At 48.0% G+C, this 27862-nt stretch overlaps 2 protein-coding genes across 4 annotated transcripts in view; one reads left to right on the top strand and one right to left on the bottom strand.

Annotated features, from left to right (window-relative positions):
* STK25 (serine/threonine kinase 25) overlaps window positions 1-27862 on the bottom strand; it is a 289606-nt gene that overhangs the window by 28577 nt on the left and 233167 nt on the right. The gene's annotated exons all lie outside the window — the stretch shown is intronic.
* On the top strand, window positions 6954-27765 carry BOK (BCL2 family apoptosis regulator BOK). Of its 3 annotated transcripts, none has more exons than XM_071751677.1 (4): window positions 6954-7343; window positions 12209-12337; window positions 20627-20790; window positions 26623-27765. In XM_071751677.1, exons 1-4 carry the CDS (start codon window positions 7121-7123, stop codon window positions 26746-26748), a joined length of 642 nt encoding a protein of 213 aa, XP_071607778.1. In that variant the 5' UTR covers window positions 6954-7120; the 3' UTR covers window positions 26749-27765. The 3 variants fall into 3 exon arrangements, with proteins under 3 accessions (XP_071607778.1, XP_071607780.1, XP_071607779.1); XM_071751679.1 differs by having other exon boundaries at window positions 26627-27765; XM_071751678.1 differs by lacking the exon at window positions 26623-27765 and adding an exon at window positions 24634-25602.

Raw genomic sequence — 27862 nt, forward strand, 5'->3', positions numbered from 1 at the left:
AAAGTATACAAAGTAGAGGTATAACAAGGCAGCTGTGTCTACAGTGGCAGTGGGTTAGAAGAGGAAAACATTGGGCATCAGTGATGAGCTAGATCAGCAGCCTTAGAAATGGTTTGGTTGCTAAATTGGATGTGTTTAGATCACTAGAGCTGTGTTCTGATGGAGAACAGTCTCAAGGCTGTGGTGGGTAAGTTCATCATGACACAGCCTTTTCTAGTCTGGCACATGTCACCTCATGCTGCAAAATCCTGCTCTGGGAAAGGTGCTCCAGGGAGAGCCTAAGAAGCAAGTCATACAAATAACTGCTTGGTTTCCAGGAGGCTTTGAATCCAGCCCTCCAGGAACAAGAGAGGTTCAAAAATACTCCATGTTCTGATTTGGTCCCGTGAAGCTGCTGCTTCCATATCTTGTTTTCCTGGTGGCCAAATATTTCTGTCTGAAAAGAAATGTTGCTTGGAGCCTGCCTGTTCCCCCTGGGTGGTTTTGCAACCTGAAGCATCGTAGGTGTTTTTGTGGTGGTGATAACTTCACAAACACAAACCTGAAGTATTGCTGCAAAAAATCAGATAGGAAGAGGCAGTGTGTTAAAACTGAGTGAGGTAATGTAGGAGGTTAAGGGTTGGTTTGGTGGAAGGCTTTGGTCTGGTGACAGTGCCAGTGTTCTGCCAGAGCATCTTCTTTCTGAAGGGACCACCTCACCCAGCAGAAAGGGGCTAGTGAGGCCTTCTTCTCCAGCTGTGAACTCTGTGTCTCTGCTTCTCTGCTCTGCAGGTGGTTTAGAACATTGGACCTGTGTGTTACAGCAGGTGGTTTCTGCTGGAATTGCTGTAGGCTGTGTGAAGGGGCTGGGGAAACAGAACAATGGCTCTGATAGAAACCAGGCTGGGAACACAAGGCTGGGAATGACCTCCTAGGGCTCTCTGAGTTATTCTGGTGCTATTACAGGAAACCATATCCTGCAGACCTTTCACAAGCTTTGTGTGCTCACACTGGGCTACCAACCTACAGTGCTTCCACTGCAGCTGTTAAAAGGCCCTTTCAGAGGGCCCTTTTGTTAAAGGGCCCTTTCTCTAATGGTTAAAATATTTAATATTGAGCATAAGCTGTCTGCATTTACACTGTAGCTGTGTTCTCACTGATGTGGTTTCTCCAGGGTTTGCTTTCACTTGGTATACTTCAAAATGTCATATCTCTTGTGTCCCCCCCTGGTTTTCTGAAATGTATCCTCCAAGCTCTTCTGGTCACCCCATCAGAGATGGGCAGGAGCTGCAGCATGGAGCCTGTTGTTCAGCCAGAAGAATGTCATGCCAGAAATAGCTGTGCTGGGAACTGTGGTTTTGGGTGACAGAAGCTGTTTGCTGAGACTCCTTTGACACAAGGGATTTTCCTCTATGGATCTTGCCTCTAGCCTAGTGTTGTAGCCTAAATATTCTGTGGAAAAAGGGGCTCAGATGATGCTGGTAGTTCCTTGGATTCCAACACCCTATTCTTTTGCTGCTGGATCTATTTTTATTTCTGGATGTATGTTCTGGTATGGAGTAGTTTTAGTATGTGAATAATATAGAGGTAGAATACAGTGGACTGTTGGTTTCTTTATACAAAATGTTGGTTTCTCATACACAGCCTTCATGTTTTTAGCTGCAGGGTGGAAGTTGAGGGGGTGCTGCACACTGTGACAGTTGGGCAGGGAACATGTGGGATGGTTTGGCACCCGCAGGGAGCTGGGAGGCACTGTGGCACTTGCATATTTGCCAGAATCCTGGGAAACATCATCATTAGTTAAGCCGTGCTGATATTTAAGCATTCATCTTTGTTTCAGAGCTCTGCTGAGTAGGGACAGTTTAAATAGGACTACTGCTGCAAGCTGTCAGCTGCTGCAGGAAGCCAAGACAGAATTTTAAATTATTTTTTTAGCCATCAGGTTTGCAAAGGCAAAGATATGTTTTTCCAAGAGAGCATCAGGAATACTCTGCAAAGAAGGGATGGGCAGTAGCACAGGGTCTGTGACATCTTGGTTCAGGGACAGCCCCTCTGCCTGTAGTGTCTAAATTTGAGGAAGACTTTGTGGATTAAAAACAAATATCTGAGGGAATCTTGGAGCAAATATTTGTGGTGCTGGAGATGTATGGCCACTGTTGCCATCTTGGCACAATCATACCAAGCCAGACAGGGTCTCCTAGTGATACCAGCCAGACAGAGAGGGAGCTGGGAGTCTGGATTGCCAGGAAGCTGAAGAGGAGGCAGCAGTGTGCCCAGGTGGCCAAGAAGGCCAATGGCATCCTGGGCTGGCTCAGGAACAGCGTGGCCAGCAGGTCCAGGGAAGGGATTCTGCCCCTGTGCTCAGCCCTGGGGAGGCCACAGCTTGAGTCCTGTGTCCAGTTCTGGGCCCCTCAGCTCAGGAAGGAGATTGAGGTGCTGGAGCAGGTCCAGAGAAGAGCAAGGAGGCTGGGAAGGGATCCAGCACAAGTCCTGTGAGGAAGGGCTGAGGGAGCTGGGGGTGTTGAGGCTGGAGAAGAGGAGGCTCAGGGGAGACCTCATCACTCTCTCCAACTCCCTGAAAGGAGGTTGGAGCCAGGGGGGGGGTTGGGCTCTTTTCCCAGGCAACTCTCAGCAAGCAAGACAAGAGGGCACAAGAGGTCTCAAGTTGTGCCAGGGGAGGTTTAGGTTGGACATGAGAAAGAATTTCTTTCTGGAGAGGGTGCTCAGCCATTGGAATGGGCTGCCCAGGGAAGGGGTGGATTCTCCATCCCTGGAGATATTTCCAAAGAGCCTGGATGTGGCACTCAGTGCCATGGGCTGGGAACCACGGGGGGAGTGGAGCAAGGGTTGGACTTGATGAGCTCTGAGGTCCCTTCCAACCCAGCCAGTTCTATGATTCCTGCTGCATCCACATACCAGTCCTTGACCCCATTCCTTCATGCAGTTCATTCATGCATTTTTATCACTCAGTTTTGAGAGTGGCAGCTGTCTGGGTTTGTGCTCGGAGTCAGTTTTTCTGTGATGGGCACCTTGGAGAGGTGTACCTGCCTCTGTCTTCTCTGAAGGCAACAAGCAGGAGGTGGCAACCTCTTGCTTCTGACCTCCTTTTTGGCAAAGCTGTATTTTGAGCGTGCCACTTACCCAGGCAGTTAATGTAGAGGTTATTATTTGCTGGGGAGGATGTGTTTGGGGTGGGAGAATTTCTTGTCTGCAGGAAACTTCTCTCTGGAAAACTTCTTGTGCTTCAAATCATGTTACATACAGCCAACATTTCTATGTGGTTTGAGTTGAAATGGTATCTAGCACACATGGAAAAAGAAGTTGAGCACTGTGGCATCTATACAATAATGTAACAATACAAAGTTAATGTTGAAATTAAGTATGTTGGAGCTAATTGAAATCTTTTCCTTAAATTTATATGTTGGTTTTCTTAACACACTGAGATGAACCAGAGGTGTTAGTGCAAAGCAGGTAATTCTGGACAAACTATTAAGCAGCAGCTTTATTATTTTTTGCACCAGGGTAGTTGCAGGCTGGGGATGCCAGGGTTTCTAGCACACATGGAAAAAGAAGTTGAGCATTGTGGCATCTATACAATAATGTAACAATACCAAGTTAATGTTGAAATGATGTTGGAGCTAATTGAAATCTTTTCCTTAAATTTATATGTTGGTTTTCTTAACACACTGAGATGAACCAGAGGTGTTAGTGCAAAGCAGGTAATTCTGGACAAACTATTATCATAGAATCCTAGAATCCTAGAGGTTGGAGGGGACCTGGAAAGATCATCTAGTCCAACCCCCCCCTGCCAGAGCAGGGCCCCCTAGAGTACATCCCCTAGGAACGTGTCCAGGCGGGTTTTGAATGTCTCCAGTGAAGGAGACTCCACAACCCCCCTGGGCAGCCTGTTCCAGGGCTCTGTCACCCTTACAGTAAAAAAATTTTTTCTGATATTCAACTTGAACCTCCTATGCTCCAACTTACACCCATTACCCCTTGTCCTATCACTGGTCACCACTGAGAAAAGCCTAACTCCATCTCCCTGACACTCACCCCTTACATATTTGAAAACATTGATGAGGTCACCCCTCAGTCTCCTTTTCTCCAAACTAAAGAGACCCAGCTCCCTCAGCCGCTTAACCAGCAGCTTTATTATTTTTTGCACCAGGGTAGTTGCAGGCTGGGGGTGCCAGCACCGCTTGCTTTGCCCCGAGCTGTAGCTCTGTTATCTCCCCGGTTTGGGTCTGCATCGTGAGCCCAGCACTGAATCCTCCAGCTCCCAGAACTCACCAGGAGCTGCTGCTCTTTCAGCAGGGCATTTTCACTGCTACAGGGCTAACCTGCTCCAGAAATCACTCAATACCCCGAAGGTAGCCCTCGCCCAAAGCCCCTGCACGCTGGCAGAACAGCAGAGAGCCTCCTTAAGAGGGCAGAGAAGGGAGGAGAAAGCGTCGGTCCCTGCCCATAGCAACCCCACCTCCCGGGTATTTCACCTTCCTTACAAGGCTAAACCCGCAGCTTCTCCGCTCCCTCGGGCCCTTAAAAGCAGCCGAGCAGAGAAGCATCGGGGTGGCCCTGCGCAGAGCAGCAGAGAGGTGTGACAGGATGCCATGAATCCTGAACCAGGTTCGCATCGATGCAGAGCTGCCAAAGAAAGGGGAAACCAAACTCCACAAGAAATCAATGAGAGGGGGGGGAAAAGTGCAAGAATAACAGGTAAATATGTTTTTTTTATTCATTGGAGAAACCACGGTCATTGGTTTGGGTTTGGTTTAAAAATTGTTACTGTAAGTCGATGGCTAAAACCTGGGGACTGAAAAATGCATTTACTAACATCTGAATAAAGGCTGGTCTGGCTCTGACTTCAAAAGCAGCACTGGGTTAAAATCTCAGACCAACAGATGAATTCAGGTGCCTCTGAAGAAATTCTGAATTTGCTTTGTAGGCATTCACACCTGGTAAAAAAAAAAAAAAAAATCTGCTTTTCTCTTTTGCTGCCTCTGCTGTTGCTAAAGGTTTTTCAGAAGTGGTATGCACATGGCTTTGGAGGGGAAAAAAAAAAAAGAAGAGTGGCAGAACTAAAAACCTGAGTGAGAATACAGTGAACTGCCTCCATTGAGACAGTTCAAATGCACCCCTACCCCTGTGCTTGCAGTGGTGCTGGTTCTTCAGAAAGATCCATACCCACTGAGCTGGAATATGTGACATCTGGTTGAGATTATTATAGCTGGTGTTTGGGATTTAGGTTTTTTGTCGAGTTTAATTGAAACAAGCTGAAATTGTCTGTGCTGTTTCCACTTTCTGATCATCCTGTAGGGTAATTGTAGGGCTGATGAATCTGAGTTGGAAAAGAAGAAACACCTTGGTTGAGATTACTATAGCTGGTGTTTGGGATTTAGGTTTTTTGTTGAGTTTAACTGAAACAAGCTGAAATTGTGTGTGCATTCTATGAGCTGTTTCCACTCTCTGATCATCCTGTAGGGTAACTGTAGGGCTGATGAGTCTGAGCTGGAAAAGAAGAAATACCTTGGTTGAGATTACTATAGCTGGTGTTTGGGATTTAGGTTTTTTTGTCGAGTTTAATTGAAACAGGCTGAAATTGTCTGTGTGTTTCCACTCCCTGATCATCCTGTAGGGTAACTGTAGGGCTGATGAATCTGAGCTGGAAAAGAAGAAATACCTTGGTTGAGATTACTATAGCTGGTGTTTGGGATTTATTTTTTTTTGTCAAGTTTAATTGAAACAAGATGAAATTGTCTGTGCTGTTTCCACTCTCTGATCATCCTGTAGGGTAACTGTAGGGCTGATGAGTCTGAGCTGGAAAAGAAGAAACACCTTGGTTGAGATTACTATAGCTGGTGTTTGGGATTTAGGTTTTTTGTCGAGTTTAATTGAAACAAGCTGAAATTGTCTGTGCTGTTTCCACTCTCTGATCATCCTGTAGGGTAACTGTAGGGCTGATGAGTCTGAGCTGGAAAAGAAGAAACACCTTGGTTGAGATTACTATAGCTGGTGTTTGGGATTTAGGTTTTTTGTCGAGTTTAATTGAAACAAGCTGAAATTGTCTGTGCTGTTTCCACTCTCTGATCATCCTGTAGGGTAATTGTAGGGCTGATGAGTCTGAGCTGGAAAAGAAGAAACACCTTGGTTGAGATTACTATAGCTGGTGTTTGGGATTTAGGTTTTTTGTCGAGTTTAATTGAAACAAGCTGAAATTGTCTGTGCTGTTTCCACTCTCTGATCATCCTGTAGGGTAACTGTAGGGCTGATGAATCTGAGCTGGAAAAGAAGAAACACCTTGGCTGAGATTACTATAGCTGGTGTTTGGGATTTAGGTTTTTTGTCGAGTTTAACTGAAACAAGCTGAAATTGTCTCTGCATTCTATGAGCTGTTTCCACTCTCTGATCATCCTGTAGGGTAATTGTAGGGCTGATGAGTCTGAGCTGGAAAAGAAGAAATACCTTGGTTGAGGTTACTATAGGTGGTGTTTGGGATTTAGTTTTTTTTGTCGAGTTTAATTGAAACAAGCTGAAATTGTCTGTGCTGTTTCCAGTCTCTGATCATCCTGTAGGGTAATTGTAGGGCTGATGAGTCTGAGCTGGAAAAGAAGACACACCTTGGTTGAGATTACTATAGTTGGTGTATGGGATTTAGGTTTTTTGTTGAGTTTAACTGAAACAAGCTGAAATTGTCTGTGCTGTTTCCACTCTCTGATCATCCTGTAGGGTAATTGTAGGGCTGATGAATCTGAACTGGAGAAGAAGAAACACCTTGGTAGTCAAAAATTGCAGGCCCTCTGTGTGTCGTGCTGCTGCTGCAAATCAGTGGCTGAAAGATGTCAGACTTTGCCCCTTGTCTCTAAGATGCACTGAGCTGTTTTGCAAGCACAATGCTGCTGACTTCAGCATAATTTGAAGGTACAATACTTGAGGTCTGCTTTGCATCTTTGCCAGGCTAGAGGACTTACAGATGGTTTTATTCCCCAGGTAAAAAATGGAAAACTGGCCTTTTGAGAAGAACTGCTGGGAGCTGTGAGCAGCCAAGAGAGGAGGATTACCTGCCAGCTCCTGCAGGCTCTCCCTGAAGGCTTCAGCTGAGCCTCCCAGCCCCGCTGCCGCAGCGCGGGGCCGGCAGCCAGACATGGACGTCCTGCGCCGCTCCTCCGTCTTCGCTGCAGAGGTGATGGAGGTTTTTGACAGGTCTCCCACTGACAAGGAGCTGGTGTCCCAAGCCAAGGCTCTCTGCAGGGACTACATAAATTCAAGGTTAATTCGAGCAGGTGTCAGCTGGAGCAAACCTGAGCACAGCGCCCCAGTGCCTGGGGGGAAGCTGGCTGAGGTGTCCACCATACTGCTGCGACTGGGTGAGTCCCTGGGGGGATGGATGGATGGCTGGGAACTGAATCCTCTGTGGAGCAATTCCAACCAGGCTGAGGCTTCTGAAACTAATGGGTGCCAAAAGGTTTTTCATAGGAAGGTTAGAGGGGTTTTTTCTCTGCTCTGGGCGTTTAGATTTGGCTTTGGTGACCTTCCTTAAACAGCTCTTTACTTGTGCTTCCTCGGTCCCTTGGAGCACTGCTCAACACAGTCTTTCTGAAGAGCTACGTTTTTTTTCTGAGGACTTGCAACAACTGAAAAGCATGATACAGTCCAAGAAAGCCCAGCAGTAAACTAATTTTATCTTCATAGGACTTCAGCTGTGTAGCAGTTGTCAGAGCAGTCTCAGTAGTCTCTCAGCTTGGTGTTTCATCAGGTCTTGCAGTGTTTTGCCAGACACCAGTGACTTGGCTGCTGTGACACAACTCAAGCTGGCATCAAGTAGAGTACTGCTGCCTCTAGACTTGAGCTTCATCAGTTGCTTGCCCAGATGCAAGGTTGTTTAATTTGGAGGGCATTGCTTCCACCTGATACGTTGGAGATTTTTATTTAAAAAGCCACTTTTCAATGACCGTCTGTTAATTTTCCTTTGCCTGCCTTAATCATTCAGCAAGATATAAGTCCTCTTGCTTTTTTTGGGATAAAGGAAGACTAGGCTGATGTTTCCTGGCATATACTGCCATTCCGTGCCCACATTAAATTAGCTGCCCCTGCTGATGAGCAGGGCTGAAAGGAGAGTGGTTGGGAGGCTATGCTTTAGGCTGTTACATGAAGACAAGCTCTGAAGTTGTGCTTGTACCAGGAGCACTCTTAAAATGCTGGCAGTTGCCTGGGCTTTTACATGAGGTTTTAGCCTTCTATGTACTCTCTAGCCCAGCTGTTTGTTTGATGGGATCCTGTCACCTTCATTCTTGGAATTTGCTCCCAACATCCCTCTGTGCCTGCAGCCTGGTGGATCTGTTCACATCTGGCTTGGAAGCTGCCACTAACATTTGCATCTGAGGTTTTAGCAAGGTGAAGGTTGGTCCCTTATCCCTTGTAGCAAGTGATAGGAGGAGAGGAAATGGTCTCAAGTTGCACCAGGGGAGGTTTAGGTTGGGTATTAGAAGAAACTTCTTCACTGAAAGGGTTACCAAGCACTGGAACGGGCTGCCCAGGGAGCTGGTGGAGTCACCAACCCTGGAGGTGTTTGAACACCATGGAGATGTGGTGCTGAGGGACATGGCTTAGCACCAGCCTTGGTGGAGTTAGGTTAATGCTTGGACTCAGTCATCTTTTCCAACCAAAAAAATTCCATGGCTTAATTCCACCAAACTTAAAGAATGTCTGGTAAAGTGACCTTCAGCTGGGCCTAATCCATGCTGGATCAGGCTGCTCTGCCCAGTGTCTCCCCTTCCTTTCTACTTATGTTTGATATTATCCCGATTTTCTTTTTAAGGCATAGGTATCATTCTTTTAAATTGAGTTTTCTTCTTACATTTGTTCTTTCTTGCTTTTTCTCTCCTATCCTGACTTCTCTTTTTTCTTTCCAGTGGGGTTCTTTGGGGTTTTTTTCTGTTCTTCTATCAATCTTGCTGCTTCTTTGTCCTCTATTTTTTCCCTGCCTAGGTTGGGGTTCAGATTTCTGCTTTCAACCAGATTTTCTGTGGGTGGCCAAGAGCATGTTAAAGGGCAAGCAGGTGGCAGCCAGGATCTGAAGGTGTCTCCAGGATGACTCTCCTGTTGCTTATTCATGTCCAGATGGAAAGATTTGGCTGATAGTTGCAGGAACTTGGCACCTTCTCTTAGCAAATCTGTTTGAAGAGTGCCATGTGGTACCCATGCAACAAGAATGCTGAGCAGTCCTCTTTATCAGGATGAAGAGTTGTTTCTAAATCATTTGGTCAGAAATGCTGCCTGCCTTATAGAATCATAAAATAGTTTGGGTTGGAAGAGACCTTAAATAGCATATTTCAACCCCTCTGTCATAGGCAGGGACAATTTATTTTCCCCTTTGTGGCTGTAATCAGCATCCAGCCACCTGACTGGGACAGTAGTCCTTAGCTGGGTTCTAAGCAGTACCACAGCCAGACCAGATTTTTTCTCTGTAATAGTACAGAGAGTTTGTGGAGATGAAAACTGAGAGTGTTTCCTAGCACTCTATCACTTGCCAAGGCAGCAAAGAGGCCAGTGAACTGGCTGGTGGGCCAGCAGAGGTGCTGAGCACAGGTAATGCAGCTGCAAGGTCTTGCTTAGTGAGGATAAGGATGTGGGCATGGTGAGAAGCTCAACTCGAGGTGGCAATGTGTGCTTGGAGCCCAGAAAGCCAACTCTGACCTGGGCTACATCAAAAGTAGTGTGGCCAGCAGGTCAAGGGAGCTGATTCCTTCTACTCTGCTCTTGTGAGACTCTACCTGGAGTATTGTGTCCAGTTCTGGAGCCCCCAGCACAAGAACATGGAGCTCCTGGGGTGAGTCCAGAGGAGAGCCACAGAGATGATCAGAGGGCTGGAGCAGCTCTGCTGTGGGAACAGGCTGAGAGTTGGAGTTGTTCAGCCTGGAGAAGAGAAGGATCTGAGGAGACCTTGGAGCACCTTCCGTTGTCTGAAGGGGCTACAGGAAAGCTGGGGAGGGAATTTTTACTGGAGTATGGAGTCAGAGGCCCAAGGGGTGATGGCTTTAAAATGGAAGAGTGTAGATTCACATTGGAAATCAGGAGGAAATTCTTTCCTGTGAGGGTGCTGAGCCTCTGGCCCAAGTTGCCCAGAGAAGCTGTGGCTGCCCCATCCCTGGCAGTGTCTCAGCCCAGGTTGGATGGGGTTTGGAGCAACCTGGGCTGGTGGGAGGTGTCCCTGCCCATGCAGGGGGCTTGGAACTGGATGAGCTTTAAGTTCCTTCCAACCCAAAGTATTCTGTGACTCATCCTACAGTTGGTGTAATTAGTGAGTCAGAGGTGGTAAAACCTCATGGCTAAATGAGGCAGCCCAGACCAACCTGCCATGTGTCAGAGGTTTACCTGAACTGGTCTGCCCTGTGGCCACGGCCCAGGCAAGGGCCCTTTCCCAGCTGCACTGAGCTGCTCTCTGTGGGCACTGTCACTGAGGGCCTACCTGTTCCTCCACTACTGGAGGAAGGAGGAGAAGCACAAGAATTGCTCTGAGTCTTCCAGAGTGCACAGCTGGGCATCCAAACGTGGACACTGAAGACAGGCCCCACTGCCATGTGCTGCAGGAGAGGTCCTGGGGCTGCTGGAGCAGGGAGGCTCTGAGCCTGGGAATGCTTTTCTTCCCTTGCCTGCTTTTGTCTGCCCCATGGATTGCTGCAGGGCAGGGTCTGCTTTTCAGCAGCATGTGTGCCTCCAACCAAACCCTGATCTCATCTGGGGCCTTCAGGCACTGCTTGTTAAAAGCTGTAACAGTGGCAGGTTACCAAGTGCTTGAGCTCAGCCTCCTCTGCCTCCCTCTCAGCTATGGGCAGGGCTATCCCCATTTCCTTCAGTTTGCAGGGAAGCTGGTGTGCTCCCCACCAGGAGCAAACGGCTGCTGAGCAGCTCAAGCAATGTTTCCTCTTATCAGGGCTGAGCATGTGTTGGTTGGTAGGGTTTCCTCTTGCTGTCAGACTGTGTGGGACAATCCCCCCCCCCCAAGGCCTGGAGAGCTTGTGTCTGTAGAGCTGAGTGCCAGTGACCAGTTAGGGGAACTCAGGACCAGTAGCTAATGACTGGCTGACAAGCTCCTGACTGGGTTGTCTTCCTTTTCAGTCCCTACCTCAGTGAAATTTTCAGGAGGAGCAGCTGCCTTCTGACCAGGGCAAGTCCTCTGGGTCTTGCAGGAGGAGGTAAAAGTGTTGTGACAGCTCTCCACTTCCCCTGGCTGCTCTGGAGAAGGGTGCAGGGTCCTTATCAATCTGAACCAAACAGGACCCTCCGTGCACACAGGGCCATGATCCCATGCAGCCTTTGCATTGTGTAATGCTCCAACAGCAGCTGTGCAACCCTCTGAATGTCTGTGAACCCCTACAGGGAAAGTGATCTATTGGAAATTGGGCTTTATTAACTTTACTGCTCAGAAATGGTTTGGTTTGCTATAGAGCAAAAGCTTTACTGCTACTGCCCAAGCTCCGTGGCTCACCTGTGTGTGAGGGAGGTTCTCTGCTTTTCCATGGTATTTCTCTCCTGGTCTTTCAAGCCAGCTCAACACCTCCAGCTGTTTCCAGCTGAGGAGACAGCCTGGAGGTAAAAGCACACGTGTGTCTGTGTTTGTCAGGAATAGTCTTGTTGCTGAGGAGTCAGCCAAGCAAATCTCTTCAGCCCTTTGGAAGAAAGGAAGAACTCCTGATCTTCACTTGGGGCCTACGTGAGGGTTAAATAGCTGAGCTTATAATCCCTTAGCTCAATTAATGCTGTGTAGCTCTGGGTGGATCCTTGGCTTTCATCAGCCTCCAGCATTCTTGAGTTGCTCTCATCTTCAGGGTTTTTTTTGTGTTTTTTTGTTTTTTTTTTTACAAGACTAATGGGGTGTTGAGAGAGGGTGTACCTCTCGAAAGCTTACACAGATGTACATTTTCACTTCTGAAGAAACGTGAGGCCTGTCTCCTGAGCTGGAGAAAAGGCAGGCAACCAACCTGGGAACATCATTTATAGCAAGGATTGCTGCAGCCTCTCCCCACTCCCTTTGGAAGTCCCAGGCACAGGAGGTAACAGGCAGGCAGCGTGTCGGTGGGGGGGGGGGGGGGGCTGCGTGTCAGTAACTCCAGTCACTCTGCTGGCTGTTTAAAACAAGGCTGGGGGCATCCGAGGGGTGACCCTAGCTGCAGTTCCTACATGGTGAGAGCAGGACTTGGTGTTGAGCCTGCTGCCTCCTGTTTGTTTCCAGGGGATGAGCTGGAATACATTCGCCCCCACGTCTACCGGAACATCGCCCGCCAGCTGAACATCTCCCTGCACTCAGAGACGCTGCTGACCGACGCCTTCCTGGCTGTGGCTGCTCAGATCTTCACTGCAGGTACTCTGTGTCCTGACAGATGGAAAGGAGCAGGATGGAGCTGCCTCTCTCTCAAAGGAGGCATGTTTCTGGGATGGCCTGCAAGATGGGGCAGGGTTTCTGGAAGGGCTGTGGGCAGTTTGGCAGCGTGCCCTGTTGAGATGATTTAATGAGAGCTGCTCTGTTCTGGCAGGAAAATGCTCTGCTTTATTATATCCTCCTGGCAGGTTCTTCTTCATTCTAGAAGGCATCTCCTGCCCTTCCTCATTAGGAGGTGTGTTACCTCATTGCATAGGGAGAGCACTCATTCCAAGCTCCTTCACTCACCATTGGCAACTGGAGAAGATTCATTACCTGGGAGTCTCCCTTGTTCCAGCTCATGCTGCTGATCGTAGCAGCCAGGACCAACTCATCTCAAGGGAGTTCCTCTCTTGCTGGCTTCCTTTTTTCCTGCAACAGAGCCTGCCATTTCCAGTGCTGCTTTTCCTTTCTCGTGCTAAGAGTTGGGAGCCTCAGCCCTGAAAGTTGGCTCCTCCAGACAAGCAGGTGCTTTGAGTTTTCTTACTGCTTAGACATAAATGGTTTTCTGCATCCATTCGGCCTGTCCTAGACGTGAGTGTCAAAAGCCAAGGTACATGCTGTGCTGTGTTCCTGTGAGGGAACTCCAGTCTCCCTGAAAACAGTCCCTGCCCCCTGTTGGGAATGCAGTATGGCTGTGGGGAGTTAAGGGAAGAGAAATGTTTGATGTGGAGATTTCTATCAGGTATGTCCTGACATGGTTGTAAGTTTTCTGCAGGATCTTGTGGCTTTCTTCCTGGAAGGGAGAGTGGGAAGGGAAGGAAGCCCACAGAAAACAAACAAACAAAACCAAACAAACCAAAAGACAGCTATTTGGTAACAGCAGAGTAGTGTGAAAGCACTGAGTCCAGTGACATTGGCACAGGAAGTGTCACTGGAGGCAGTGATTCTTTTTCTTTTGGGGGCAGTTGGTGCAGGAGAAGAGTTCAGGTTTCTGTGGTGCTGTCAAATAAGCTGCATGGGAACCAGTGGCACCCTGGAGAAGTCCTGTGCTGGCATCCTGGGCTTCAGCTCTGAAGTGCATTGTGGTGAAGAGCACAGAGCCTCTCTAGAACCACAACATATGACAGAGTCTCTGGCCTGAGGACTCCTCAGGCACAGCTCCTGGCAGATGGTACAGGGCAGATTTACTCCCTGGCTCAGAAAGCAAGAGCTGGGCAAGCATGGTGGGAATGTCACAAGAGGGTTTAAAGTGCAGGTGCCCTGCTCTGTCACTGGGTGTTGAGCTTTACTTGCATCAAGGCTTACAGAATGCAGGTTGAGTTTGCAGACTCAGGTGTTTGTATGGCAGGTCAGTAGGTTATCTTCCTAGATTACTGTAGCTGACTACATCAGAACTGGCCCACATCAAAGCTGAAGTGACACAGGGAATTAATTAAGACAGAAAGGTGGATGGCTGCATGTGGAGTAGACTGTGTGTGCTGCATGCTGCATAAACATAGAACCACAGAATTGCTCAAGCTGGAAAAGACCTTCAAGATCAGAGTCCAACCTCATCCTAACCCTATTTCTGTTGGCCCACCACTAAGCTGTGTCCCCAAGCACCATATCCAGATGATAATGGGATAGCATGCTGTGGACAAAGCCCTGCTGGCTTCTGGGAGTCCTGCTCTCACCAATGGATGCTGACAGATCCATTGAGAGGGATGTTTTGGCATTCTTCAGTCTCAACTCAGGAGTCAAGTGAAACATGTGGGTGGTTTAAAATGCTTTTGTTGAAAGTAAAGCTTGAAATTGTAACTCTTAATTCTAACCCTGGGATTTTCAGGGTAGTAAGAATGGGATCTGGACTCAGCCCTTCAAGGCTGGCAATGCCAGAAGCCCAGGCTCAAGTCCTCTTGCCAGTGCTGCCCCTCACCTGGGGACATGGTGCTGCATAAATGTCTGGCAGTTGGCTGGCTGCACAAGGGGTGGATTCAGACCATCTCAGTCTTATGCATGCTCTGTTTTTTCTTCCTTCTTATCTCTGCTTCAGAACAACTAATGGGATGACCTGTGAGCATGCAGCTGGGGTTGTGTATTCAATTGCTTTTATCAGTTCATTGTTGTAGTCTCTTGCTGAGTGGCAGAGGAGGAGGAGTTTGCTGGTTTTTAACATTCCTGGATCCCAAATGCAGTTTCAAGACTCAGCATTTAATGTTAAATTCAGCAAATCAGAGTTGGCTATGGCAGCCAGACATGCATTACTAATTTTTTTCACAGTTCAGAGGAAAGAGGCTTTTAATGAGCAGAGGAAACCAGAGGCTTAAGTGCAGTCTGAGTTTCCATGCCAATGGCTAAAGCATCTCAGCCTGTTTTTTACTGTCCAGTTTAAGAAAACAGCTGCAGTCTGACACTGCAGTGCCTACACAATCTGGGCAGCCCCAGTAGTCACTCACAATGCCTTTCCAGCAAGGGATTTTTACCCTTATCTTGCTGGTGATGTTTTCTCCTCAATCTTTTCCATGGCCTTCCACACTCTGATCTGGTTTTGAGCCTTTACTCTGTAGCTCTGTGCTCACTTCTACAAATCTTGACTAAGCACTACCCTGGGTGCACCTCTCAAGAAGGTAAATCTGAGGACATCTGGCATCCTTGTTGGTCCCACTACTTGGGTATGTTGTGCCATATTTGACTTGTTACCCTTCTCTGTTCCAGTTAGCTCAGGTTTGGCTTTTTTCTGGTGTAGCAAAGACAGCTTGAATCCCAATTGCAGCAAGATTAAGAGCTGAGAATATAGGCAGAAAGTGAGCAGGTCACAGAGCATGGTAAGGCTTCTGGTTTCCATACAGCCTGTTGGTTATTCTGGGTGAGGAGAACCCATCTGTGTGGAGCCTGGCACTGCAGGGCCCTGACCTGTTGTGAATGCTGAAGGATCTGCAGCATCACCACCTCTGTGACAGCACTGCTGGTTCTGGTGTCTGATCCAAATATGCTGTGCAGCCAGCAGGAGGCTTTCCACTGAGTGTGCCAGGCTTTGGAGTGGGGCCTGGCAGAGCTGGCACTTATATTGGCTGTTTAGATAAATCCCAGAAGGAAGGGGTCACTTGGTGGAAAAACAGTAGAAGAAAAAGGAAATGTTTCCTAAAGGAAACAATTTCTTCCAGTCAGTGAGAGCTGCTAGGCATGAGGATGCTCAGAAGCTTTCATTTTGGTTTTGTATTGTGTTAGGTGTTCACCACTTTTTAATCAAGAGTGTTTAGGCTGAAGTTAACCCTGTACAACAGGGTTTTATTTCACAGAATCATAGAACTGGCTGGGTTGGAAGGGACCTCAGAGCTCATCAAGTCCAACCCTTGATCCACTCCCCCCGTGGTTCCCAGCCCATGGCACTGAGTGCCACATCCAGGCTCTTTTGAAATAGCTCCAGGGATGGAGAATCCACCCCTTCCCTGGGCAGCCCATTCCAATGCCTGAGCACCCTCTCCAGAAAGAAATTCTTTCTCATGTCCAACCTAAACCTCCCCTGGCACAACTTGAGACCTCTTGTGCCCTCTTGTCTTGCTGAGAGTTGCCTGGGAAAAGAGCCCAACCCCCCCTGGCTCCAACCTTCTTTCAGGGAGTTGGAGAGAGTGATGAGGTCTCCCCTGAGCCTCCTCTTCTCCAGCCTCAACACCCCCAGCTCCCTCAGCCCTTCCTCACAGGACTTGTGCTGGATCCCTTCCCAGCCTCCTTGCTCTTCTCTGGACCTGCTCCAGCACCTCAATCTCCTTCCTGAGCTGAGGGGCCCAGAACTGGACACAGGACTCAAGCTGTGGCCTCCCCAGGGCTGAGCACAGGGGCAATGGTTGCACCATTAATGTGCTCTCAGGAGAAAAATGCCTTCCCCTGCAGGAGCAAATAGTGATAGAAATGCCTCCCACCACTTCCTTATCTCTTAGGCCTTATGAGCTGAGCTTTCTGACTTTTCTCCATCCTTATTTGTTTCTTTCTCTCCACCAGAGAGAAAATATATTGTGTCTGGCTGTACCCTCCCAGCTGTTGAAATGTAGCACTTGGTCATATTTCTCCTAGGTCTGACTTGCAAGTAAAGTTTTGGTGCTGAGTGAAGCAGAGGGAAGGTTATGCTCTGAGATGCTGCACAGTCCAGTCCTGTGCTGCTTGAGCTCTCCCCTGGGGCAGGAAAGCTGAAAGGCAGTGGGAACCCTTCCAGCAGTAGTCCTCTCCTGCTAATGTGTTTTCCCCTGGGCTCACCAGTATTTACATACCTTCAACTCCATGACTGGCCTGGAGTCTGCAACTTAATGCCTTCTAAGCAGCTTTTCACTTTTCCTCTTTCTCTCTCTCTTTTTTTTTTTCTTTTTTTCTTTTTTTTTCCCATCTCTGTGAGCAGACATTCCAGAGCTTTCTCTGTTTTGATTGCTTCTTTCTGGACAAGTTTTCCATTCCCTCTTGTCAGCTCCTGTGTATGCTTTGTCTGCACAGTGGGCAGCTGTGAATAGATTGTCTTGCTTGGGGATCAGTGCCCATTTCACCCAAAATGGATGGCAGCCAGACCTCCTGAGGGATTTGGAACGAGACAGTGTGTCTTCTCTGCTCCTGTGTCCTGGCAGGGTGCAATTCCAGCTTATGCAGAGGAATGCATGGAGCTTGTGTCACCCTAACACTGGCCTGGACATCACAGGGGCAGAGGCACTGCCAGCTCAGTTGATTTTGCCTCTTTGCTCCTGCCAGGAAAATCATAGGGAGAGAGAAGTTAATGGAGCTGGTGTCCTGGAAATGTGCAGATGGGGACTGCTGTGGCCTTGCCCTTCCTGGGGGCTGAGTGGCTGCAGGAACCCTCCTGGGGCAGAGAAACCAGACACAGGGATGGCCCAGCTTTGGTCTAGAGCAGCTCTTAGAGGTGTCTGCTCTTCCTTTGCTTCAGGGCTCCCTTGTGTGAGCAAGAGCCCAAGCTGCTCCCTCCTGTCTGGGCTGACTGGCTCAGTCTCCATCTCTTTCCCTGGCCAGTGGCAGGGGAGTTTCCATGCAGAGAAATCAGGAGGGGATTTCCTCTTCTCCCAGCCCAGTGGCCCAGCTCTGCCAGGAAGAGGAAAGGCAGACTAAAAGATTGGTTTGACCCTTCTAGACATCCTCTGTAAAGAGGAGGATAATAGGAAGTGACTGCTGAGCCCTTCACATCCATCATCATGATAAGCATGGGCCAGCAGCTTGGCCTCTTTCTGCTGGCCTTGGGAAAGGGAGAGGGGCTCTGTGTGCTGGGAACATTCCTCTCCTGCAGCTCCTGCAGCACTACATAGGCAGGGAGCCAGAACTGATGGGCTTTGTCCTCATCCTCCCTGGGGAGGACACCACTGGACAAACATCTGTTGGGAAAACTGCTTTCCTGTGGTTTTGGAAAATCATGGATCTATCGAGTCTTCATCTTTTATAGGTTGAAGATAACACTTTTTTGTTCTTGGGTTAAACAAAGTTAACCAAGACTGCAGCTGTCTGTCTCTGCCAGGGTGGCCTCAGCACCCTGTCAGCCTTACTTTTTGCCATGTAAATAATCATCTTAAAGCTGAAGGACTTGCTTCAGATTCTTAAGAAAGAGCTCTGACAGTAAAAGCATGGGAATAAGCCAGTGAACTCTTCCCTGGAATTCTGGGTAACTTTGTTTCATGTAAATCAAGATGCAAGAAGACCCATTCCTGCAGGGATGGAGAACTGTAAAAACTGACACATGCTGGAGCTGAGTAGAAGCTGAGGCTCTGGTCCAGGAGATTGTAGCCAGCAAGAGGTAACCCCTTAAAGCCTCTTTCAGTGGGTGCAGAGGTACTGACCTGCAAGAGGACTGCCCCTTTCTTGCCAGGAGAAGTCCTCTGTCTAGTATTTTCTCATGTGGTTTCATAGCCTGGCTGATTCTGCTGGTTGTCATGGTGACATGCACCATGAGAAAGAGATAAATAGTGGGAATACCACCCAGGCAATGAACTTTGTGAGTGACAGCTCTGCAGAGTGTACTCAGAAAATAAAAATAAGAATAGTGGCCAATTTTCAGCTATAATGATAACTTCCTCTGATCTTGGAAATAGTGCTGGTGAAGGACAGAGTATCACAGGAGCCCCAGAGCTGCTGCTGTTAATGTTGCTATAGAGCCTCACAAAAGGTTCATCTCTAGATTTTGATCTTATATCAGTCATGAATGGGAAAAGGTGGTTGTTTGGTTTGCTTTTTTTTTTTTTTTTTTGGAATACTGAATGTATTTTCTTCAGTCTAACAAGCCATTCCCGTGGCAGATTTTTTTTAACAGTTTCTCTAAAGTTTAGTACTTTTTTTATTTAAAACAAAACACAAAACCAAACAAACCTATTTTTAAAAGTGGTAGTGCAAGTGTCTTTTCTGAGGCACTAAGTGAAAGGGTTGTGGAAATTCTCTGAAACCTGCACATATTCTAAAGGAATGTGGGGAACTCTGCTGCCAGGCATGAACAGGGTGAAGTCTCAAGCCTGGGGAAGGAGGTTCTGGGGAGACCCTATAGCAGCCTTATAGTATATAAGGGAGGCCTACAAGAAAGACAAGGACAGATGTAATAGTAGGACCTGTAGTGATAGGACAAGGGGCAGTGGTTTTAAGGTGGAAAAGGATAGATTTAGGTTAGATGTAAGGAAGACATTCTTTCCTGTGAGGGTGGCAAGGCTCTGGCACAGGCTGGCCAGGGAGGTTGTGGCTGCCCCATCCCTGGAAGTGTTCAGGGAGAGATGGGATGGAGCTTGGAGCAGCCTGGTCTAGTGGGAGGTGTTCCTGCCCACGCAGAGGGGTTGGAACTCCATGACCTTTATTAAGGTCCCTTCCAACCCCAACCATTCTATGATTCTATAATAAAGTAAGGGAGAGAATTCAGCTCCATAGCAGAAGGGTGGCATTTCCAGGGCACTCATCCTGATGAGAGCCTGATGAGGGACTCCTGCCTGCAGTGTGTGGGCATGGAGGATTTGTGCCCAGTGGTATTTGCAAAGTGTTTGGAAAACCCAGAAAGGTTGGCTGGTCTCCAGAGCTGGTCTCAAAGGCTCATAGCTAGCATGAACAGGAAGGTGACTGCTTCTGGGGGAACTTCTGTGCAGCATTCCCTGCTTGCAGGTCAGCCTGGCAGGAAGGCTGTTTTTTGGGAGATTAGATTAATGATTGACACTCCATTCCTGCACTGCCTCCAGTGGGATAGGATATGAAATGTTAGGTACTGAAGGCAGAGTGGCAGAACTCTGGCCTGGCTCAGGAACAGCGTGGCCAGCAGGTCCAGGGAAGGGATTCTGCCCCTGTGCTCAGCCCTGGGGAGGCCACAGCTTGAGTCCTGTGTCCAGTTCTGGGCCCCTCAGCTCAGGAAGGAGATTGAGGTGCTGGAGCAGGTCCAGAGAAGAGCAAGGAGGCTGGGAAGGGATCCAGCACAAGTCCTGTGAGGAAGGGCTGAGGGAGCTGGGGGTGTTGAGGCTGGAGAAGAGGAGGCTCAGGGGAGACCTCATCACTCTCTCCAACTCCCTGAAAGGAGGTTGGAGCCAGGGGGGGGTTGGGCTCTTTTCCCAGGCAACTCTCAGCAAGACAAGAGGGCACAAGAGGTCTCAAGTTGTGCCAGGGGAGGTTTAGGTTGGACATGAGAAAGAATTTCTTTCTGGAGAGGGTGCTCAGCCATTGGAATGGGCTGCCCAGGGAAGGGGTGGATTCTCCATCCCTGGAGATATTTCAAAAGAGCCTGGATGTGGCACTCAGTGCCATGGGCTGGGAACCACGGGGGAGTGGATCAAGGGTTGGACTTGATGAGCTCTGAGGTCCCTTCCAACCCAGCTGATTCTAGGATTCTACGAACTCTTGAAGCTACCTGGTTTTCAGTTTTCTGAGACTGGGGTAGACTCTTAAATCAAGGAGGACTGCCAGCCCTCTGGGCCCTGGAGCTTTGCCTCCCTGTTTTTACTCCTGTGTCATGGTAGAACCAACTGAAGATGCTTATTTCATGTGCCACATTGTAAAAGTCTGATCTAGAAAAAAACCAGCAATGCTTTGTCTTAGGGGTTGCCCCAGGTTGCCCAAACTCTTTAAATTCAATTTTCTCCTGTGCAGCAGGTGCATGGCTGAGAGTTAATGGCCACATAAACCATCCTGGTGCACATCATCCCTGTTTTGGTGAAGTCTCTGGGCTGCTTTCGTCGGAGCTGCGTCCTCAGTGATGATCCCCCTTTCATTGCTCAGGGCTGAGCTATGTGTGTGTAAATCAGCAAAAATCAGTAAAATTTACACACTGTAGATCAGTGTGTAAATCTCCTTTTCTTCTTCTCCTAGGCATCACGTGGGGCAAGGTGGTGTCTCTCTATGCTGTGGCAGCAGGGCTGGCAGTGGACTGCGTGCGGCAGGCTCAGCCGGCCATGGTTCACACCATTGTGGACTGCTTGGGAGAGTTTGTCCGCAAGACCCTGGTGACGTGGCTGAAAAGGAGAGGAGGCTGGGTAAGAGATGCTATCTGAACTCTACAGACCAGAAAATATCCAGTTTAATGCAAGTCAGTGCCCCCACTGCAGCTTTATCCAGGAAAACGTGTCATGAGATTCACTTCCGTGGCCCTGTGGCCACCACTGTCCTGCTTACACCTGTACTTGACTCCATATGGCTCTTTCCCTGTCTTGTGGTCCCATCCTCAACACCATCAGCTGTTCTGCTTTTCAGCTTCTTGCATAGCTGTGCCAGACTAACACAATCCTGACCCACCAGTGTCTCTTTGGTTCCTGACCTGAACATCTCTGGAGCTGCCAGTCATTCATAGAGGGAAACTGTAAATAGGGGCCATTCTCTAAGGCAGCTGTTTTCTAGAAACTGAATAAATAAGACCTGTCAATTTTCTTTTGGAGTTCCTCAAGCCAAAGTTTAGTACATTAATGTGACTTCCTACCATAAGGAATTTTAGAGGGCTATTAGAACCCAGTAGTTTGTGCCATTCCCTGACCTAACCCTGGCAATGCTCCATGAATAATTTCTTCTGGTGCAGCTCAAGCTGTAGTGTACTTATGCTTTGGAGAAGGCTCAAAATCCCCTGGCAGTGGGAGGGCTCCTGGCTCATTCACTGTGCTGCTCTGCTTTGGAGTGTGGCTCCATTTCATGTGGCTTTTAAGCATCTGATTTCTTTGGTTCTCTCTAAGCCCAGTGGGAAACAGAGCTCCTCTGGAGGATGGTTCAGAGCAGGAACTTTGCTTTGGTGCTGTGGAATAGCCAGGCACCTTTCCAGTCACCTCCCCAGGAGACTGGGGTGACTGGGTGGCTGTGTTAGTGACCAGGTACCAGGGTCTCTGTGCCTGTCACTTGGAGTGATGCAGCCAAAAGCACTTTGGTGTGTGATACATCCAAAATGCCTGGCAGATGCTGCCTGGAGCTACACATTGCCCTGTGACACCCCTGAGCTCCTGGGATGTTTTGTTCCCAAGACATACACTCTTTCCAAACTGAGCCATGGTAGCAAAGTCTCTCCTTTTCAAGAGGTGATATTTATTCTGAAGCCATGAGGAAATGGGCAGGCTTACCACCCCTCACAGAGCAGGAGAGGGGGATGTCTTTATCCAGACTGAGCATTGCTTCTCTCTGCTGAGACTTAGCAACTGTGTCTGTAGCTCATTCCATCCTAGTTTCTCCAGGAGCTGGAGGCACCTTTTCGTGGAAAAGTAGCACTGTTGTGATTTTGGATCTTTTGCATTAATGAAGTGTCATTGCCACATTAAATCATCCCTGCCCTCTCTAAAACTGTCTGACCTTGTGACCAGCTGGGTCAGGGAACTGTTTGGTTGGGCTGAAAAGTAACCTTTGATTTGAATGCCTTGATCTGTTTAATTTTGCATCCACACAAATAATTGTACTGAGGCAGGTGGAGAGCCTGGGAAAGCAACTTACTAAGTAGCACTGTTCCCTTCCATGAAATCCCTGCCTCAGTGTCACTTGAGGCTTACTTGAACAGGGCACCTGTAGAGTTGGTTGAGATGTATTATCTGAAACAATTTTTCCTTTGGAAAAAGTCTGGTTTCAGTAAAATTGAAGTGTTGCATGGGAATGTGTCTCCTCCTCGTCTCCAACTATAATTTTTCTTTGTTTTGGTAAGACATGCATGTTCTAGTAAGTTAGCATCCTGTTTGGACTTGTGTACCATGTTATTTGAGTTCAAAATAGGGTGTTTTGATAGTTCCAAATGGCTATTTTTGGAATGTTTGTTGCACAGCAAACAAGCCAAGAAACGCATCCCCATGCTGGAAGTTGTTCTTTGCAGCTGAAGAGATAAGTCCTGTTTGCTGCTACTCCCTCTGCCCCTCATCCCTCTCTGGATGGCCAGCATATTGCTGCTGGAGTTGCTGGAGCAATGCTGCTTGCTCTCAGGATCTGGCCCTGAGCAAGGGAAGCCAAGTGGCTGGAAAAGCTGCTGGGCTGTGCTGATTGCAGCCTCTCTGCAGTACCCTTATCCTAGAATCATAGAATCCTAGAATCATAGAATCCTAGAATCATAGAATCCTAGAATCATAGAATCATAGAACGGGCTGGGTTGGAAGGGACCTCAGAGCTCATCAAGTCCAACCCTTGCTCCACTCCCCCCGTGGTTCCCAGCCCATGGCACTGAGTGCCACATCCAGGCTCTTTGGAAATATCTCCAGGGATGGAGAATCCACCCCTTCCCTGGGCAGCCCATTCCAGTGTCTGATCACCCTCTCTGCAAAGAATTTTTTCCTAATATCCAACCTAAACCTCCCCTGGCAGAGCTGAAGCTCTGCCAGGGGAGGTTTAGGTTGGATATTAGGAAAGAATTCTTTAGTCCATGCCCTCTTGTCCCACTGATATCTGCCCAACCCCCCCTGGCTCCAACCTCCTTTCAGGGAGTTGGAGAGAGTGATGAGATCTCCCCTGAGCCTCCTCTTCTCCAGCCTCAACACCCCCAGCTCCCTCAGCCCTTCCTCACAGGACTTGTGCTGGATCCCTTCCCAGCCTCCTTGCTCTTCTCTGGACCTGCTCCAGCACCTCAATCTCCTTCCTGAGATGAGGGGCCCAGAACTGGACACAGGACTCAAGCTGTGGCCTCCCCAGGGCTGAGCACAGGGGCAGAATCCCTTCCCTGGACCTGCTGGCCACGCTGTTCCTGAGCCAGCCCAGGATGCCATTGGCCTTCTTGGCCACCTGGGCACACTGCTGGCTCCTCTTCAGCTTCCTGGCAATCCAGACTCCCAGCTCCCTTTCTGCCACTCTGTGCCCAGCCTGGAGCTCCCCATGGGGTTGTTGTGGCCAAAGTGCAGGACCTGGCACTTGGCCTGCAATCAGCAATTGTGGGCTGCAGCAAGGGGATATTTCCCCTCTGGAAATGAGTGGTTCCTTCATTCTAGGAAAGGCTGCTAGTCCTCTTGCCACCTTGTACTGCCCTTCCCTGAACATTGTTCCTCTCATCACTGCAGTGTGGAATTTCCCAGCCTTGTTCTCAGATGGCCAGATGAAACAGCTCTGGGGGGGGGATCTGTTTGCTGCCTGCCCCTGGCTGGGCCTCAGTTTGCCTTGGCACGCAGTCTCTGTTTCCCCTGGGCACAGGGCTCTGGTCTCATATGCAGTGGCTCAGACTGAGGCTGCCAAGAGGAACCACTGTGCTGGGAGCTGTTCCAAAAACACCACCATGGAGCCCCAGGAAAGGCAGCTGAAAGCCTCCACTCAGCAGTAGGTTCCCATCCTGCTTCCATAGGGTGGGGAAAGCCCCTACGTGCCAAAGCCCAACCCAAAACAGACTTCTTCAGAGAAATTAGAATCTGTCCCTGGGGAGAGTTTGCAGCTTAAGTTTTACTGCAGAATAGATATTTTTTTAGCAGCTGTTACATCCACTTGCTCCAAAGAAGAGCATGTGACTTGAACTCGTTTGAACTGTTAATCACAGGAGAAAATCAAACTGCCCTTGCTACAGTTTGTCAGTGTCTCACAAGAGGCAAAGGCTTTTTTTATTAAGTAGCTTTTAAGTTTTCAATTCCAGTGCCTTATCAGGTATGCTTTATTTGGATAACAATAGCTAAGGCAATAGCTGAGCAATTTTGTTTATCTAAGCAAGCACTATACAAATGTCTAAGTTCTTCTGACTGCAGCTCCTCTTGATTGGCCTCAGTGAGGTCATTGCCTTTGGTAGGGCACAGCACAGCTTGAAGGGCTTCACTTCTCATCTGGGAGTTAACCCTTTGCAGCTATAATCAACCTGGTTTGCATATCTGAGCCTTGTGAGACACCTATAGCCCTTTGGAGCTCAGGTTGCTTCTTGATCAGCTGCCCTAACATTTCCATACATTTTCACACAGGTACTTGCCTGTCATCACCTCTCTTGACTAAAGAGGTGGCTTGACACAACTGTGTTTTAGGGACATGCTGGTTTCTTGAAATTGCCCAGGCTGAATCAGACCTGACTTGTCAAATGTAAGTAAGTTGGGAGAGTTTTCTGTGCCATCACTTAAAGTAAAACATGCAGACCTGTTTTACTTTCCTGCACAATACAAATAGACTGCCTCTGACCTCTGGTAGCACCTTGCAGCATCTTCTGTTGGATGCTCTCCTGGCTGCTCACTCTGTTTGCTTGTGCTTTTGTTACCCTACAGGCAGCAGCATCCCCACACCTTAGTGTTCAGCCTCAGGAGTGCTCCATGTGCTGGTTGAGCTTCCTCCTGTCATCCTGTTTCTTCCCATCCTTGAGTGTCTGCATTCATTCCCCCTGCAATCTCTACTTGTCAGTTATTCATGGGCTCAGTGTCTTCCTGAAGCTCCTCAGACACCAGCAGAGGAGGAGTGATTCAGCATGCCAGCCTTTCAGACTTCACTGTAAGGAACTGCTGGAATTTTGGGGGAAGCTGTTGTGGCTGCTGGTGGCCAGACCTTTGGTCTGTAGATGCTGGTAGAGTTGGTTAGTGTGGCTGTACCCACTAATCCAACACAGAGATTTGTCCTTTCAGTCCCCCTTTTGTTTGCTTCTTATTGCTGGTCAGGCAAAGCTCTTGAACAATGGAAAAGGTTATTGGACTTCACACAAGTCCTCACTTTCTGGGAGGAACATCTCAGGGTTGAGAGTCTGCCTTTCCTCTGCTTGCTCAGTCAGAGTCTTGTGTTAAAAGGGAGCTTGGAAGACTTGCAGAGCTGAGTTGGTAGAGAAAAAGGTTTGGGGGCTGATGAATTTTTGCCCTTCTTGTGACCTGATTCTTGTTCACACTTGCCACTGAAAAGTGTGTGGATGTGCTAAGAGTACCCCCTCTGTGACAGGACAACAGTCCTGATCTCCTTGTGCTCAGCTTCAGTTTAACCCCAAACTCAGTTATATTAGATATATATATATATATATATATATTTTTTTTTATATATATAAATATATATATAAGATATATATATATTATATATAAATATATATTATATATAAATATTATATAAATATATAAGAATATATATATAAATACTATATATATTTATATATATATACTTATATGTTTATATATATATAAATATATATAACTTAAATTCATTTCCCCCACCAGAGGATGCAATTTGCTATCTGCCACTCTCCTATTTGCTGTATTATCCAGATTTGCTGTATTTGCTGTATTATCCAGATATTTCCCACCTTTTCCTCCCAGTGCCAGCTGAGATCCTGTCTTTGTGAAACTGCTGGATTGTTGTTGCTTTCTCTTCATTGCAGGACAGTTTCTGTTCTTGCTCACACTTGAACCCAACAGCCCAACCTTTAAATCTGGCCCATGCATCTGGGAGGGATCTCTGCCAGCATACATCTTTCCACAAACAAAACTTGCATTTCTTTAGATATAAATTGGGGGCTGGGTTGCTTGAATGAGTTCCAAGCACAACGTTAAGGCAAGAGAAAAAGTCCAAGCAACTTGAGCTGATATTAAGCAGGACAACCTCTGGGAAGCATCTTGCTTTACAGAAAAGGATGAGAATGCTGATGTTGCCAAGGCTTCCAACCTCTTCTGAAAAAAGAAAGTTTCTTTTATTGAGCTATTCAAGATGGAAAATGGTTGACAATCTTCCTGTAGCATTTCTTTCCCCAGGGGTGGCTGTAAAAGGGGATCCCTCACCTTGTTTTGGTGAAGAAAACGAATTTTGTGGAGCTTTGAGTCTGATTTAATAATCCGCAGCGTGGAAGTGTCAGTGCAAGTGGTGGGGGCTGTTGGCAGAGTGGTGCTGCAGCAGTGCTGGCGTGGGGCTGTGGGGTGGGGAGAGTCCATGGTGATGTGGGGGATGTGGTTCCAGGCATCTATCTCCCTGATGATCCATTTCCTCCTCATTAGGCAGACATCACAAAATGCGTGGTGAACACTGACCCCAGCCTGCGCTCCCACTGGCTTGTGGCTGCTGCCTGCAGCTTTGGGCACTTCCTCAAAGCTCTCTTCTTCGTCTTGCTGCCTGAGAGATGAATCCAGAGTCATCACCTCCAGCCCCCCCTACCCTGTCTCCTCCTTTGCTCCAGGAACAGTGGCAATGGCAATCTCTGAAGAGGAGGAAGAGAAGAACCTGGACAAACAAAAGGCTTGTTCTCCTCTCCCTTCAGCTGGGAGCAGCTAAGCTTCTACAGTCTCTTTTTCAAAGCTCCAGGAGCCTCTCCCACCTCTAATCCTTTCAAAAGTCTTGTTTCCCTGGGTGAGCTGTGTGTGTGTGGCCTGGACACAGCCAGTCCCAGGACATGGACTGTCAGACACCTGCTCCTTGTAGCTGTGGTGCATGCTTGTGCTAGGCAAGAGGGGGGGGAGGAAACATTCAAATTTCAAACATTATTTGAATTATTTCAATTTCGAACATTATTCGAAATGGGATAGAAAAGAGGAGAGGGGGAGAGTCCCTCCTTCTCTCTGGATGATTCCCCTCCTGGTCCTCAGCCTCACCTTGTGTTGTTTTCTTGTTACCTTTGTGCTCCATCTCCTCCTCAATACCCAGCTCTGACTTGCTGGGCTCTGCCCACAGCACGGTGGAGGGGGTCATGCAGCTGGGGGCTTTTTAATGGGATGAAAACAAATATAATGGCATCAGATGCTTCTCCTTGATGTATCTTGGAAATAAGACTGAGTGCAGGGCAGGACTAGAGGGAAGCTGCCTGTGATATGGTTTGTAGGTATCTATTGTTGACCCCTTTCACACACTCTTCCAAACAGTTGAGCAAGGGGCAGTGCCTGCCAGCAACAACTTGGGACTGAATTTCATTATGAAGAAAAATATTTTCTCTGCTGAGATTTCATCAGAGCTAAGCATGGAAGTAGGAAAGGCTGGGGGGCATGGGCAGGAATTAGCAAAACTGTAAGTGATCTTGTGGAGGGAAAAAGATGTGTCCAAAGTAGCTGATCTGTGTTTCTCCTTTAATGTCTTGCTAAGTGCAACTTGCAGTCGTCTTTATGGCAAACAATAAAAAAAAAAAATAGGTGGTGTTTCACTATTGCAAAGAGTATTGTATTTGTTTCCAGAGTTAAACATTCCAAAAAAGGCCAGAACAGTGCACAGACTCGAGCCATGCTAAAAATACTTCAGCTTTTCCCCTGG

The sequence above is a fragment of the Heliangelus exortis genome, chromosome 9, assembly GCF_036169615.1.
Source record: "Heliangelus exortis chromosome 9, bHelExo1.hap1, whole genome shotgun sequence".
Taxonomy (NCBI): domain Eukaryota; kingdom Metazoa; phylum Chordata; class Aves; order Apodiformes; family Trochilidae; genus Heliangelus; species Heliangelus exortis.